The sequence below is a fragment of the Oncorhynchus kisutch genome, linkage group LG16 (genome assembly GCF_002021735.2).
Source record: "Oncorhynchus kisutch isolate 150728-3 linkage group LG16, Okis_V2, whole genome shotgun sequence".
Lineage (NCBI taxonomy): Eukaryota > Metazoa > Chordata > Actinopteri > Salmoniformes > Salmonidae > Oncorhynchus > Oncorhynchus kisutch.
Genome location: NC_034189.2, coordinates 47,954,553 through 47,971,714, shown reverse-complemented (window position 1 = coordinate 47,971,714; position 17,162 = coordinate 47,954,553). Strand labels below are relative to the sequence as shown.

Sequence of the window (17,162 nt, the reverse complement as noted above, 5' to 3'; positions counted from 1 at the left end):
GAAGAACACTGAGAAATGCACCGAACTCTGAGAGATGAATGTGAAAAGCTTTGAAATGGGATGATCTTGTACCTTGCAATACCTTCATTTGGAATTCACCCAATATTCTTCGTAAATATGAAAGAAAGAAGTGGGTCTCAGTAAGGATAGTTAATAATCGAACCAATGCTAGCTCGCCTCTCCCTTGCCACACCATTCCTCTGGAAACCATGACAGCGAGGTTAATGTTTACACAAGCCTTCTTTGTTGGGGAGCCACATACAAGACATTGGACATTTCTAACTCTGGTAGTCAATGTTTTCTGGGCTGAGGTGTGCAGGTTCCTCCTTTGCCTGTACAGGCAACATAAGGCCACACTCTTAGAGGTAGTATTATTACATGTTTGTATTTCACAATGATTTTCAGAAGGCCAGTCCTGAAAGCACACTTTGTCCAGGGAGGGAGTGGAGGTAGTGGTGTCAGAAAGGTGAGCTGTCTGACGCCTAACCATTGATTGGGTGGGTGGGACTGCCTGGGCTGCTTTTGTAAGGACCGGGGCTAAGGTTTCACTCAGGTAACAGTGTACTTAAATTGGAGTAGTCAGAATAATGTCAGATAACACACAGGACACAGGATTAAACAGTGAAGTACACAGAGGGAGGAAAACATCCATGTTTGTAGGGTCTTGTCTTTCAAGCCTGTAGAAACCTGGTAAGCCCAGGAGGCTGTCAGGTAGACCCAGGAGGCTGTCAGGTAGACCCAAAGCCTACAACGGGTCACTAATTACAACTTATGAGAAAAGTGACTTATTCACTCTAATTATTAACTCTTTATGAACACATACTGAGATACGTAACTGCATTCAGACATTTAAATGCTTTTGAATTGGAGTACTTAGGAAATGTCTTTAAATGTAGACATTTGCCGAAGACCCTAAAAGGTATAGAGGGGATAAATGATGCAGGACAACACAACACATTTGTTCTCTGTACACAGTTCATTTAAGACAGCTTTCCACTCCTGTCACTGATCCTATGAACACTACCCTTGCAGCGCCTCTCTCTCTCTCTCTCTCTCTCTCTCTGTCTCTCTCTCTCTCTCTCTCTCTCTCTCTCTCACTCTCTCCCTCTCTCCACTCCCTCTCTCCCTTTCTGTCCTATCACCTCTCTCCTATCACCTCTCCTTCTCTCATTCCCTTCATTGGCAGATGGCGGTGAAGTGAGGTGGCTGAGGACTAGTATGTGTGTGAGTGCGTGGAAGGAAACATCCTCCCCTTGGAGAGAAAGAGAAATCAGAGAAAGAGAGAGAGAGGAAGAAGAACCAGCTGCTCTCCAGTAACAGGGTAAGACAATTCCACCCGACTGAACTTGACTCTTACTGTAAATGAACTAGAAACGACCCACAAGCAGTTGTATCTGTTGATAAAAATGATAATTGATAAGATAATTTGCAACATATGATCTTCCAGGGTGTTGTACAGCATTTCAACTGTTTCTTGTTCCATAACCTTTGAACTTTTAACTACAGTGTGTTGAGCACGAGTTCTGCATTCCGAAATGGGATTAACTGATAAGAATCAAATCGTGTCTGACGACCTAAACAATAACAACTGTTATGATCTCTGGAGTTTTTTTCCAGGTAAAAGAGGACGTGCTAGGGTTTTGAAAACTCCAGATTCTGTGTGATTATTCCACTGCCAAACCAGAAGCCTACAGATAGGCTTCAACCTGTTTCTGTAAAAACAACACTCTGCACTCATCCAGCAAGAAGGATGATTGCCATTACAGTGTTTGTCTTTCCTAAGTTATCCTTCATTGTCATCTAATAAAACTGCCTTTGGTAAACAACACTGCTCTGTATGTAAAGCATAATGCTGGTTGTGAACAGGACCAGAGTAATCGCTGATCATTCACTAGACAATCAGATTTCATAACGGCTATTTGGTTAAAATACCTTTATTAAAGGGAGAGCCCAAAACCATTGAGTTCCGGTTCATATGGCTTTAGTCTAGTACCCAGAGATAGATTATCGGGGGTCGCTCTCTACCTCAGAACCTCCATTATCAACAGGTAATATTCCATGTGTTCACTGCACTGCTGTGATGTGTGGAGACTTGCTGAAAGTGTCAGGTCCCCTGGGCTTGTGTTGTTTGGCTCGCTGAGGAGTCCCTTGGCTCTCATTGTGCAGTGCTGTTACGTAGGACTTATCAGTCACACTTCCTTTTTAGAGGCTTTTTCCAGGGAGGGACCATGTTGGTACCTGGTTTCTATTTACTTCCATGGTAAGTAAGCAGCAGTGGGGGCTGCTGAGGGGAGGATGGCTCATAATAATGTCTGGAACGGAGCGAATGGAATGGTATCCAACACATAGAAACCATGTGTTTGGTGTATTTGATACCATTCCACCCCTTCCACTCCAGCCATTACCACAATCTCGTCCTCCCCAGGTAAGGTGCCACCAGCCTCCTGTGGTAAGCAGGTCAAACGATGTTAAGATCTTCTATACTTTTGGGCCTCCTGGGTGGCGCAGTGGTTAAGGGCGCTGTACTGCAGCGCCAGCTGTGCCACCAGAGACTCTGAGACTCGCGCCCAGGCTCTGTCGCTAACCGGCTGTGACCAGGAGGTCGGTGGGGTGACGCACATCTGGGTTAGGGAGGGCTTGGCCGGTAGGGATATCCTTGACTCATCACGCACCAGCGACTCCTGTGGCGGGACAGGCGCAGTGCACGCTAACCAAGGTTGCCAGGTGTACGGTGTTTCCTCTGACACATTGGTGTGGCTGGCTTCCGGGTTGGATGCGCGCTGTATTAAGAAGCAGTGCGGCTTGGTTGGGTTGTGCATCGGAGGACGCATGACTTTCAACCTTAGTCTCTCCCGAGCCCGTACGGGAGTTGTAGCGATGAGACAAGAGACTAGCTACTAAACAATTGGATACCACGAAAAAGGGGTGTAAAAAAAAAAAATAATAGATCTTCTATACTTTGAACAATGTATTTCTTTGTTTATTCTTTGTTTATTGTTCATTTCCAGTTAATTATTCACTCATTGCCTACAGCTGAAATCTATTTATATTCAAATGGATTCATTTACACTCCGGAAACATTTAATCTGATTATTTTATTGTATGCGTGGCACTGTAAAAAGTAGATGGTTTCCTCTTATCTATACAGTAGCTCAGCTGTGGGGTTCCATTATAGCCTTGGGGGAACAACCGGCCATGCTGACGTCACTACAGGCACTCGAGGACCTGAGGTGTCGCAGCCGCAGGTGTGTGTGTGTGAGGTCTAAAAGGTTACACAAGTTCATCATCTCATTAAACAGTAATATACAGGCTTATCCTCGCCAGATCCACAGACAGAGCCATGGAGAGCCAGCCATCATATACAGTCTCTTGGCTTGATTTAGAATCTCAATAGACACCATGTTGACACTAAAAGTTACACCTGAGACATTGACACTTCTAGTTACAATGCAAATTAGAATGTTTTAATCATGGAACGTTTGGTGCCAACAAGGAGGATAGTTAGCTTAAAGGCTCTTCTACCACAGAGTGCATACGTAATATACAGATGCCGTATCTTAATTTGAGCCAGTTAAAACAGCATGAATATAATCCTGCAGCAACAGGAAATGTGAATTGTTATGTGGATTATAATTAATGAACATGTTTTGTAGGGGTTGTTTTATAGGGGTCGAGTCTGACATTTTAAAGTGGAAATTACAATTCCTTCAACAACAGGATGATCAAATTAAGATATGACATCTGTACTGTGCTGTTTGTAGCCAGCTGGATCAGGACTGGCCAGCCAACTTCAGTAATATCCTGTAGCTGCAGGATAGGATTTCACCAGAGACAGTACCCCTGCTGTTCCCTATTGTTGGGCTTGTTCTCTGCAGATATCCATTCTGCTGGGCACCAGGGTTCAAGGCCTGGTTGCTGTGTGTGGTTCAGTAGTTGGGTTGCTCAGTGAGCTACACCGACCTTTAGTCTTCTACTCTGCTGGGAGATTATGTTCCAGTTGACAGCTGGATGCAGAGCAGGGTTGCTGTATTAGACTGGGTTGCTGTATTAGACTGGGTTGTTGTATTAAACAGGGTTGCTGTATTAGACAGGGTTGTTGTATTAGACAGGGTTGCTGTATTAGACTGGGTTGTTGTATTAGATTGGGTTGCTGTATTAAACAGGGTTTCTGTATTAGACAGGGTTGCTGTTTTAGACTGGGTTGCTGTATTAGACTGGGTTGCTGTTTTAGACTGGGTTTCTGTATTAGACTGGGTTGCTGTTTTAGACTGGGTTGCTGTTTTAGACTGGGTTGCTGTATTAGACTGGGTTGCTGTATTAGACTGGGTTGCTGTATTAGACTGGGTTGCTGTATTAGACTGGGTTTCTGTATTAGACTGGGTTGCTGTTTTAGACTGGGTTGCTGTATTAGACTGGGTTTCTGTATTATACAGGGTTGCTGTTTTAGACTGGGTTGCTGTATTAGACAGGGTTGCTGTTTTAGACTGGGTTGCTGTATTAGACTGGGTTGCTGATTTAGACTGGGATGCTGTATTAGACTGGGTTGCTGTTTTAGACTGGGTTGCTGTATTAGACAGGATTGCTGTATTAGACTGGGTTGCTGTATTAGACAGGGTTGCTGTTTTAGACTGGGTTGCTGTATTAGACTGGGTTGCTGTTTTAGACTGGGTTGCTGTATTAGACTGGGTTTCTGTATTAGACTGGGTTGCTGTTTTAGACTGGGTTGCTGTTTTAGACTGGGTTGCTGTATTAGACTGGGTTTCTGTATTAGACTGGGTTGCTGTTTTAGACTGGGTTGCTTGCTGTATTAGACTGGGTTGCTGTATTAGACTGGGTTTCTGTATTAAACAGGGTTGCTGTATTAGACAGGGTTGCTGCATGTGGTTTGCTGGCTGGGTTCAGTGCACTAACCCAGTCTTCTCCCTGAGTTCTACCTGCTTGGATACGTCTTGGAAAAAGATGGATTGGGGGAGTTTGGTTGTGCTTAGAACGTTGGTGAACCTCTGGTTTTTGTTGTCTTCTTTCAGACATTTTGTGAAAGAGCTGTCCGTGTGTGTGTCTGTGCATGTGTGTGCGTGTGTGTAAGCATTATGAGTCTGGGAAAGGTTGAACTCAGGTCGTGTTTAATTTGTGTCCTTGTTATTTAATGTCACATCACGTCACCAGTGGACTGCTAGGCAACTCCTATTCAGGACCAGGCACAAAGTCAACACAGGAGCTGAAAGCCTCTTGTCTGGTCCGCTTGCTCTAATCAAACGCTCCATGATATCTGCTGACAGAGAAATACTGCTGAAACTAATTGGAACTGCTGACACAATAATCACTGAACTGGCAAACTTGACTTGAAAAATCAAATCAAATGTATTTATATAGCCCTTCGTACATCAGCTGATATCTCAAAGTGCTGTACAGAAACCCAGCCTAAAACCCCAAACAGCAAGCAATGCAGGTGTAGAAGCACGGTGGCTAGGAAAAACTCCCTAGAAAGGCCAAAACCTAGGAAGAAACCTAGAGAGGAACCAGGCTATGTGGGGTGGCCAGTCCTCTTCTGGCTGTGCCGGGTGGAGATTATAACAGAACATGGCCAAGATGTTCAAATGTTCATAAATGACCAGCATGGTCGAATAATAATAAGGCAGAACAGTTGAAACTGGAGCAGCAGCACGGTCAGGTGGACTGGGGACAGCAAGGAGTCATCATGTCAGGTAGTCCTGGGGCATGGTCCTAGGGCTCAGGTCCTCCGAGAGAGAGAAAGAAAGAGAGAAGGAGAGAATTAGAGAACGCACACTTAGATTCACACAGGACACCGAATAGGACAGGAGAAGTACTCTAGATATAACAAACTGACCCCAGCCCCCCGACACATAAACTACTGCAGCATAAATACTGGAGGCTGAGACAGGAGGGGTCAGGAGACACTGTGGCCACATCCGAGGACACCCCCGGACAGGGCCAAACAGGAAGGATATAACCCCACCCACTTTGCCAAGCACAGCCCCCACACCACTAGAAAATGTTACATCAAATGAAAAGCGCTTATTTATTAACTATAAATAGCTAGAACAATGACAATAGCAAAGCTAATATCTAACGCCTGACAAAAAGTAGACCATTTATCAGGTTTGTTAGGTTTCTTAAACATTGCCTAGTTTAGAGGTGTTATCAGCTCGTTCAAGGAAAAGAGGGTGTGAAACTATTTGTTATCAATGAAGGGTAATTTACTGGTATCTCGGCTGGATAATCAAATGTGCTATAATTAAATAATAAATAAATAAATACATGTTATTAAAATACGACAACTCCAAAATCTGTTGAGACAATGTATTAAAATATATGTATATATATATTTTAATGTTTTTTAGTATTTTTGACAGTAGTGCAGGAAATGTAAAGGGAGACAACTAGTAAGAGCATAGACAGAGAGTGGCTGAGACAGGGCTCCAACCCACATCACCAGGGGGTATAGACAGAGGGTGGCTGAGACAGGGCTCCAACCTACATCACCAGGGAGGTATAGACAGAGGGTGGCTGAGACAGGGCTCCAACCCACATCACCAGGGAGGTATAGACAGAGGGTGGCTGAGACAGGGCTCCAACCCACATCACCAGGGAGGTATAGACAGAGAGTGGCTGAGACAGGGCTCCAACCCACATCACCAGGGAGGTATAGACAGAGGGTGGCTGAGACAGGGCTCCAACCCACATCACCAGGGAGGTATAGACAGAGGGTGGCTGAGACAGGGCTCCAACCCACATCACCAGGGGGGTATAGACAGAGGGGGCTGAGACAGGGCTCCAACCCACATCACCAGGGGTTATAGACAGAGGGTGGCTGAGACAGGGCTCCAACCCACATCACCAGGGGGTATAGACAGAGGGTGGCTGAGACAGGGCTCCAACCCACATCACCAGGTGGTATAGACAGAGAGTGGCTGAGACAGGGCTCCAACCCACATCACCAGGGGTTATAGACAGAGGGTGGCTGAGACAGGGCTCCAACCCACATCACCAGGGGGGTATAGACAGAGGGGGCTGAGACAGGGCTCCAACCCACATCACCAGGGGGGTATAGACAGAGGGTGGCTGAGACAGGGCTCCAACCCACATCACCAGGGGTTATAGACAGAGGGTGGCTGAGACAGGGCTCCAACCCACATCACCAGGGGGGTATAGACAGAGGGTGGCTGAGACAGGGCTCCAACCCACATCGCCAGGTGGTATAGACAGAGAGTGGCTGAGACAGGGCTCCAACCCACATCACCAGGGGTTATAGACAGAGGGTGGCTGAGACAGGGCTCCAACCCACATCACCAGGGGTTATAGACAGAGGGTGGCTGAGACAGGGCTCCAACCCACATCACCAGGGGGGTATAGACAGAGGGTGGCTGAGACAGGGCTCCAACCCACATCACCAGGGGGTATAGACAGAGGGTGGCTGAGACAGGGCTCCAACCCACATCACCAGGTGGTATAGACAGAGAGTGGCTGAGACAGGGCTCCAACCCACATCACCAGGGGTTATAGACAGAGGGTGGCTGAGACAGGGCTCCAACCCACATCACCAGGGGTTATAGACAGAGGGTGGCTGAGACAGGGCTCCAACCCACATCACCAGGGGTTATAGACAGAGGGTGGCTGAGACAGGGCTCCAACCCACATCACCAGGGAGGCATAGCCAGAGGGTGGCTGAGACAGGGCTCCAACCCACATCGCCAGGTGGTATAGACAGAGGGTGGCTGAGACAGGGCTCCAACCCACATCACCAGGGGGTATAGACAGAGGGTGGCTGAGACAGGGCTCCAAACCACATCACCAGGGGGTATAGACAGAGGGTGGCTGAGACAGGGCTCCAACCCCCATCACCAGGGGGGTATAGACAGAGGGTGGCTGAGACAGGGCTCCAACCCACATCACCAGGGGGGTATAGACAGAGGGTGGCTGAAACAGGGCTCCAACCCACATCACCAGGGGGGTATAGACAGAGGGTGGCTGAGACAGGGCTCCAACCCACATCACCAGGGGGGTATAGACAGAGGGTGGCTGAAACAGGGCTCCAACCCACATCACCAGGGGGTATAGACAGAGAGTGGCTGAGACAGGGCTCCAACCCACATCACCAGGGGGTATAGACAGAGAGTGGCTGAAACAGGGCTCCAACCCACATCACCAGGGAGGTATAGACAGAGAGCGGCTGAGACAGGGCTCCAACCCACATCACCAGGGAGGTATAGACAGAGGGTGGCTGAGACAGGGCTCCAACCCACATCACCAGGGGGGTATAGACAGAGGGTGGCTGAGACAGGGCTCCAACCCACATCACCAGGGGGTATAGACAGAGGGTGGCTGAGACAGGGCTCCAACCCACATCACCAGGGGGGTATAGAGAGGTATATTTGGCAGTGTGTGCACAGTGCCAATACTCAGGCAGTAAGTCTGAGGCCAGTCCTGAAAGCACACTTTGTCCAGGGAGGGAGTGGTGTGATAGAGGTGAGCTGTAACCTGCAGTCTACTGGCTCCTGAATGGCTCACAGGAAGAGCCATTCAGGCGTTGCTAAATACTGGTTTTTGTCTTGCCCTGTCTCTCTTCCTAGGTAAGAGCAGCTAACTCCAGTCTCCTGTCATGGATACTAACACTGGGGAAGTGGAGGACTCAGGAGAAGAGCTTACAGGTAGAACACATGTCTACTTTCTCTTTAAATGATTGACATGCCTAAACCAATGTAAACAGACATACGTAGCTGGCAAATCATTCACTCCCAATGCACCATTCATATACAGTGCATTATGCAATGCAAACAGGAATGAACTTCACAGCAAAAGTCTCATGTCTGACTCTGCAAACAAACCAAATGTAGGACAGTAACTTCGTGGTGGTTTCAGGGAGGAAGAAGTCTCGGTTCAAGCTGCTGAAGAGTCGTCTGTTTGGCCGTCTGAAGAGGAAGGAGACTGAAGGACTGATGAAGCAGAGCCAGTCCGCCAGTGATGTCACTGCTGATGTCATAGCTCCGAGGGACGACGACTCAGAGGATGACTGTTTGTAAGCATCTGACCTCTTTCACTCACTGGAAATAGTAGCATGTCAAGTTGATCAAGTTGCGCGTCCACTGGGAAATACTGTATGTATGTAGTAAACATATTTTTGAACTGTGTCACTTACAGGGGCGGTCCAAATACACTGGGGTCCAGAGCTCTGTCACATGACAGCATCTTCCTGGCTGACCAATCACAGAGCTCCTCTGAGCCGACGAGGGTTCTGTCTCAGGAGAACGTACACAGCAGGATACGAGAACTACAGGTGAATCCGTAGGTGGGAGGGTCCTTATAGTCTAATCTACTGTTGTGATTGGTCCCGGAGTGTGCTCATCACACATGCACTGTTTCTGATTGGGCAGCTGAAACTGCAGCGGCAGAACATGTGTCTGGGCCCTCCCCCCTTGCTGATCCCTGGAAAGAGAATGGAAGATTCTGGAGCCACCTCTGAGGATGATGGTTTGCCCCAGAGCCCTCCAGAGATCTTGTTCCATGACCGAACAGCACAGGGGCCTTCCTACAAGGTGAATGGGGCTGATCACATATACTGTACACACATAGATACAATTGATCTAACTTGTATTTATCCAGGATAGTCTCATTGAGATAACATCTATTTTTAGAGAATAAACCTTGCTGTAGTCAGTAGAGTCTGTTGGTAAACTTGCAAACAAAACACAATGTAATCATCACCATTATCATCACCATTCCTCATTACTCTTCCACCACCTTGTGTGACTGACTGATTGACACCTCTTCCTCCATTCCATCCCCAGTTCCCTGACACTCACAGGCACCATAGCTCTCTGAGTTTAGCAGGGACAGGAAGTGAGGAGGAGGAGCAGGTGATGCAACTTCCTGTCTGCGTTACACCACATCCCACATTCACATACTGATCATCCTAACAACATTCACCGAAAACATGTTTGTTGGGTCCATTTCAGTTGTTAATGTGCTTTTCTACTTTCTCAGTGCCTCTCCCAGCCCTCCTCCCGTCCTCTCTCCCCGAATCCTGCTTCCCCCTGTGATCCAGAGCCCTCCCCTGCAGTGGACTTTACCAGCCCAGCCCAGTACACTCCTAGCCTGGACAGCTCTGCCGCCCGTCACCGCATGTCTGTTAAACCCAGGAACCAGAGGGCCAGCGCCAAGGGAAGGAAAGGTCCCCTGGTAAGATCTCACTGTGTAGTGTAACATCAAAACACCACATAGTGGGTACTGGGCAGCATTTCAATCTCTAATATCTTCATTACAGTGTAAATATAAGACCATGGTTTAACGGGCTGTTTTTCTTGTCTGTGTCATTACTAGAGAGCAAGCAGACTTGGCTCAGAGAGCCTGAGTGACCTGGACCCAGACCAGCCCCTGTCTGAGAGGGAGGAAGAGCAGGATGGAACAGAGGACGAGGACAGAGAGGAAGAGGAGGAGAGGGAGCGACCGTTCTCTTCATCTCCAAAAGACTCTGAGGAGAAGCCCTGGCAGTCAGTACCCCCTGGTGGTCAGAAAAAGGTATTACAGAGACAAGAGTCCTCCGAGACAGAGGGACGCGTCACCACCAATCCGCTCTACCTCCAGGCTATGATCTCTCCTCTACCAGAACCCATGACCAAGACCTCCATCCTGGAGACCCCGAGCCTGCCCACTCCCCCTTCAGCAGCAGTGGAGGAGCCACAGAAGCCCCCGGAACCTATCCGGGTCAAACGCCCAAGAACTCTCATCCAGGATTGTTCAGACCAGGGAAGTCGGCCTGGGTCTACATCTGAAAATATCCTCTCCAGGCCTCTCAGTCCTGTCTATAGATCAGATAATGTCACTTCCACCACAAATCAACTGCCCTTAAAAGAGAAGCCAGAGGAGAATATGACCCCAGCCACCTCTAACAATGGAGACAGGTTGAGCAGAAACACACAGGGTGTGAGCCTAGCAGACACCAGCAGCTATACACGCCACTCTGCTCTACCTACCCATGCCTCTCGCGTTATAAGACAAACACCGAGACCTGCTTTTGAGAGAGAGTCTGTCAGAGAGACTACAGCAGTCCCACTGTTGGGCGTTAATGAAGAAACCTCCAAATTGGACCTGGTGCAGAGGACGACAGGGCCACCTACTGGCCATGAAGACACACTGCCTAGAGCAAACAGTTTCTCCACCTCCTCCACCTCCTTGAGACAGCGTTCCAAGAGTGCCACTGGCAGAGCCCACACAGGGACGAGAAACAAGGAGGTGAATGCAAAAGGAAAAGGAGGGGAGGGTTTGGTGGTCAAGAACCCTCATCAGGAGTCTGTCAGAAGGCAAGAGGTAAAACCAGAGCAGGTCACATTTAAAGGTCTGAAGGAAAACCAACCACAACCCTCGCCTCAGGAGAGAAACGTACAAACAGAGGTAGAAGTAGTGGAGGAGACAGGACTGAAGGGAGGAGAGAAAAGGGATGGGCAGAGTGAGGGAAATGAGGAGAAGGAGCAGGAGAGGAGGAGTGCTTTCGGAGTGAAGCTGCGCACCAATTCTCAGTCTCTGAAGTATCGCTTGCAAAGGGACCAAGAATTCAGGGTTGGGTGTCATATTGTCTCAACAACTGCAGGACCAGTCAAAGGCAAAATTGGCACAAGTTCAAAGGTCAGGGGTGACTTGGCAAATAAGGCTTCGAGGAAGGGCCCGTCACAAGTGTCTGACTGCCCCCCCTCATACACCCTTGACAGAAACAGACTCAACGAGAACCAAGGTACGTATGTCCTCTAGAACGTCGTCGATAGTTCAGCAGAGAAATTGAGCCTCGTGTTCAACGCTCTGAGTTGTTGCGGAAATTGACCCACTACGCTGTTTACTTTCTGAATCTACGTCATATCGCTGAGTCCATATTGAATAACTATTAACTTGGACTATGCACTAACTGACTTTGCGCTAACAAGGTGTTCTAGCTGACACGGTTGCAGCTATGTCAGTCTACTCAGGGCCCTGTTTCAATAGCATGTACTCACCTCTAGGCACTGTCTTGGTTCTATCCTTAGATGATGATGATACTGACCTGGTAGTAGATGCCTTTTCAGACCCAGGTAACATATATCCACTGAACCACTGAACACTTCTCTAATAATCATACAATAGTAGTTACAGTATAATGAGCACTTCTGAATCAGTGGGCAATTTCCCCTCCAATCAAAACTGGATCCAGATCTGTATAACAATATGTGCCCTCTGTAAATATTGGGACAGAGAAGCATTTTTTCTTCCTTTGGCTCTATACTCTATATATTTGGTCCCATATTCCTAGCATTCAATGACTACATACATCTTGTGACTCTACAAATTTGCTGGATGCTTACATTTGTGTTTCAGATAATTTTGTGCCCAATAGAATTGAATGGTAAATAATGTATTGTGTCATTCTTGAGTCACTTTTATTGTATATAAGAATAGAATATGTTTCTAAACACTTCTATATTAAAGTGGATGCTACCATGATTACTGATCATCCTGAATGAATCGTGAATAAGTAAGAAAGTTCCAGATGCACAAATATCCTACCCCCAAGACATGCTAACCTCTCACCATTACATGTTTTGGGGGTATAATATTTGTGCATCTGTAACTTTCTCACTCATCATTATTGATGATTCATTCAGCATTATCCATATATCATGGTAGCATCCACATTCAATGTAGAAGTGTTTAGAAACATATTCTATTCTTATTTACAATAAACGTGACTCAATACATTTTGTACCATTCATTTCTATTGGGCACAAAATAATCTGAAACACAACCAAAACAAACAGAAAATGTACAAATGTGTAGTCACAAGCTTGATGTAGTCATTGCGTGCTATGAATATGGGACCAAATACTTCACCTTTTACTACTTTAATACGCATAAGTGAATTTGTCCAAATACTTTCGCTCACCTAAAATGGGGGACTATGAACAAAAACTGCTGTAATTTCTAAACGGTTCACCTGATATGGATGAAAATACCCTCAAGTTAAAGCTGTCAGTCTGTACTTTAACCTCAGAGTCATTGTTTAATTTCAAATCCAACATTTGGAGTATAGAGCCAAAAGAAGAAAACATGCCTCAATGTCCAAATAATTACAGGGGCTGTTTGTAATAAGATCTCTGTTTCACCTCAATCATAATATTACCAATATCGACCAAACCAAATGAACCACAGAATAAATGAAGATGATCTGATTAAATATTGGATTCACAACTCCAGTCATCAAACACCACAGTATCTTTTAAATACACTTTAAATAAAGTTTGACTTGATTTCAACACTGTCACCCATTGTTCCTCAGACAAAGGCCCATCCTCCAGACATGCTCTGGGGCTCCCAAGATGGGCTGAGACCCCTGGGTCTAATGGGTCAGCTGGATCGGAGCCTGTCTGGATGTCCATGGCCCGGGAAAAGACCAGGAGTCTCCAACAGCATCTCAGTCCAGAGACAGTGCCTGGGACAGGGGGGACAACAACGCCCCAGTACACCCCATCACCACTGCCAGCTCCAACCCCAGCCCCACAGCCGAGATTACAACCAACAGCCCAGCCATCAACACAACCTCCATCACAATCACAGCCAAGCACAAAAACAGCCTTGCAAAAACAACCATCACCCCCAGTGGTACAAACACCATCTCAACCAATACCAAGCGGTAGACCAATCCTACAGGGAATGCATCTGACAGCTAAACTCAAAACATTGCCTTCAGATCAGCCTAACACACAAACAGCATCACAACAGACACCACAAGGAACAGCGCAACAGCTGACACAACCGTCCTCCCAACCTCACACGCCAACCAGACCAACTCTACGAGGAGCGTCTGAGAGATCTTCCACGTCTCTGAAGAGACCTGAGAAGATGCCTGTGGAGAAATGGACAGAAAGAGCGCTCCCGCCTGGGACTATGGTAAATATTTGACTGCGCCCCCCCACTAGGGTCAGACGTTTTTCCTGGTCAGTTCACATGGTGAGGAAAAACAACTGACTCAAACAGAGTAAGTCTTCATTTTGTAACTAAGATGTAATGTGGCCAGTTGAGTTAGTAATATGTCATCTCTGTATTTTATCTTAGGAGGAATCTAGCAATGGTCAAATTGAGATTCACATCACAAATCCTGAGATACCTTCTTCTTCATCATCATCATCCTCATTGTCACACCGGGGTCAGCCAACCTGGATGGAACTTGCCAAGAGGAAATCTCTGGCCTGGAGTGACAAGACTATGGACTTGTGCGTGTGTGTGTTTGAGGGAGGTAAAGAGGTTCCTAAAGAGAGTAAGAAGAAGACTGAAATAAAATAATGATTTGTTGCTGACTGTATTATTTGAACCTACTGGATTCAGAGTTGAAAACCTCTTTCCCTTTACTGTACCTTACTCTTACTCTTAACCATTACATTTTTTAAATTACTTATATTTCACATCGGCCAGACTGATGCTAAATTACTGCGTATAACACTAAACCAAGAGGTCTGGACTTTTATGGCACAAGAGGGCATACTCTTGTTGGTTGCTGGTTCAAACTCTGAATCAGTTTTTTCACTGCTTTTGACATATCACTCCATGCTTGATCCCTGTTGTCTGGAATAAATATACTGTCAATTGTATTCTGACTAGTTTGAATTGTGTGGGCTCAATCAACCATCAATAAGCTATTATCAACCACAATGGGGCTGCCTCATCAATGGGGCCACTGTGGAAATGGTCAATAACTGCAAATTCCTTGACGTACATATCTCAGAGAATCTGAAATGGTCTAACCACACGAACACCATAGTGAAGAAGGCACGACAGAGATTCTTCAACTTCAGTATGCTGAAGAAATTCGCCCTGTCCCCGAGGGCCCTCACAGTGTTCTACAGGAGCACCATCGAGAGCATACTGTCAACCGGCAACTCCACCGCCACGGATTGCAAGACTCTTCATAGGTAGATACATGCAGCCGAACGCACCATTGGGTGCACACTGTGTGCTCTACAGAGCACCTAAACTCAGCAAAAAAGAAACGTCCTCTCACTGTCAACTGCGTTTATTTTCAGCAAACTTAACATGTGCAAATATTTGTATGAACATAACAAGATTCAACAACTGAGACATAAACTGAACAAGACTAACAGAAATGGAATAATGTGTTCCTGAACAAAGGGGTGGTCAAAATCAAAAGTAACAGCCAGTATCTGGTGTGGCCACCAGCTGCATTAAGTACTGCAGTGCATCTCTTCCTCATGGACTGCACCAGATTTGCCAGTTCTTGCTGTGAGATGTTACCCCACTCTTCCACCACGGCACCTGCAAGTTGACTGACATTTCTGGGGGGAATGGCCCTAGCCCTCACCCTCCGATCCAACAGGTCCCAGATGTGCTCAATGGGATTGAGATCCGCGCTCTTCGCTGGGCATGGCAGAACACTGACATTCCTGTCTTGCAGGAAATCACACTCAAAACGAGCAGTATTGCTGGTGGCATTGTCATGCTGGAGGGTCATGTCAGGATGAGCCTGCAGGAAGGGTACCACATGAGGGAGGAGGATGTCTTCCCCGTAATGCACAGTGTTGAGATTGCCTGCAATGACAACAAGCTCAGTCTGATGATGCTGTGACACACTCCCCCAGACCATTTCTTTCACCTTTATTTAACCAGGTAGGCAAGTTCTCATTTTACAATTGCGACCTGGCCAAGATAAAGCAAAGCAGTTTGACACATTCAACAACACAGAGTTACACATGGAGTAAAACAAACAGTCAATAATACAGTAGAAAAATAAGTCTATATACAATGTGAGCAAGTGAGGTGAGATAAAGGAGGTAAAGGCAAAAAGGGCCATGGTGGCGAAGTAAATACAATATAGCAAGTAAAACACTGGAATGGTTGATTTGCAGTGGAGGAATGTGCAAAGTAGAGATAGAAATAATGGGGTGCAAAGGAGCAAAATAAATAAAAAATACAGTAGGGAAAGAGGTAGTTGTTTGGGCTAAATTATAGATGGGCTATGTACAGGTGCAGTAATCTGTGAGCTGCGATGACAGCTGGTGCTTAAAGCTAGTGAGGGAGATAAGTGTTTCCAGTTTCAGAGATTTTTGTAGTTCGTTCCAGTCATTGGCAGAAGAGAACTGGAAGGAGAGGCGGCCAAAGGAAGAATTGGTTTTGGGGGTGACCAGAGAGATATACCTGCTGGAGCGCGTGCTACAGGTGGGTGCTGCTATGGTGACCAGCGAGCTGAGATAAGGGGGGACTTTACCTTTAGCAGGGTCTTGTAGATGACCTGGAGCCAGTGGGTTTGGCGACGAGTATGAAGCGAGGGCCAGCCAACGAGAGCGTACAGGTCGCAGTGGTGGGTAGTATATGCGGCTTTGGTGACAAAACGGATGACGGACCCTCCACCTCCAAATTGATCCCCGCTCCAGAGTACAGGCCTCGGAGTAACGCTCATTCCTTCAACGATAAACGCGAATCCGATCATCACCCCTGGCGAGCCAAAACCGCGACTCATCAGTGAAGAGCACTTTTTGCCAGTCCTGTCTGGTCCAGCGATGGTGGGTTTGTGCCCATAGGCGATGTTGTTGCCCGTGATGTCTTGTGAGGATCTGCCTTACAACAGGCCTACAAGCCCTCAGTCCAGCCTCTCTCAGCCTATTGCGGACAGTCTGAGCACTGATGGAAGGATTGTGTGTTCCTGGTGTAACTCGGGCAGCTGTTTTTGCCATCCTGCACCTGTCCCGCAGGTGTGATGTTCGGATGTACCGATCCTGTGCAGGTGTTCTTACACGTGGTCTGCCTCTGCGAGGACGATCAGCTGTCCGTCCTGTCTCCCTGTAGTGCTGTCTTAGGTGTCTCACAGTACGGACATAGCAATTTATTGCCCTGGCCACATTTGCAGTCCTAATGCCTCCTTGCAGCATGCCTAAGGCACGTTCACGCAGATGAGCAGGGACCCTGGGCATCTTTCTTTTGGTGTTTTTCAGAGTCAGTAGAAAGGCCTCTTTAGTGTTCTAAGTTTTCATAACTGTGACCTTAATTGCCTACCGTCTGTAAGCTGTTAGTGTCTTAACGACCGTTCCACAGGGGCATGTTCATTAACTGTTTATGGTTCATTGAACAAGCATGAAAAACAGTGTTTAAACCCTTTAAAATGAAGATCTGTG

General features: G+C 46.9%; 1 protein-coding gene across 1 annotated transcript; it reads left to right on the top strand.

Annotated features, from left to right (window-relative positions):
* The first annotated feature begins 1,228 nt into the window (after positions 1–1,228).
* Positions 1,229–14,627, top strand: LOC109882096 (uncharacterized protein KIAA1211-like). Its single transcript, XM_031792702.1, has 11 exons — positions 1,229–1,321; positions 8,592–8,669; positions 8,856–9,037; positions 9,160–9,295; positions 9,393–9,554; positions 9,807–9,875; positions 10,003–10,197; positions 10,339–11,746; positions 12,033–12,077; positions 13,319–13,929; positions 14,095–14,627. Exons 3-11 carry the CDS (start codon positions 8,958–8,960, stop codon positions 14,320–14,322), a joined length of 2,934 nt encoding a protein of 977 aa, XP_031648562.1. The 5' UTR covers positions 1,229–1,321; positions 8,592–8,669; positions 8,856–8,957; the 3' UTR covers positions 14,323–14,627.
* Positions 14,628–17,162: the final 2,535 nt, after the last annotated feature.

What these genes read in the sequence shown, in the direction of transcription:
- LOC109882096 (XM_031792702.1), top strand. Translation starts at nt 8,958, where the DNA reads ATGAAGCAGAGCCAGTCCGCCAGTGATGTCACTGCTGATGTCATAGCT. An exon ending in GAAGTGAGGAGGAGGAGCAG is followed by an intron (nt 9,876 to 10,002) that starts GTGATGCAACTT and finishes CTACTTTCTCAG; the next exon opens with TGCCTCTCCCAGCCCTCCTC. An exon ending in CGCTCCCGCCTGGGACTATG is followed by an intron (nt 13,930 to 14,094) that starts GTAAATATTTGA and finishes ATTTTATCTTAG; the next exon opens with GAGGAATCTAGCAATGGTCA.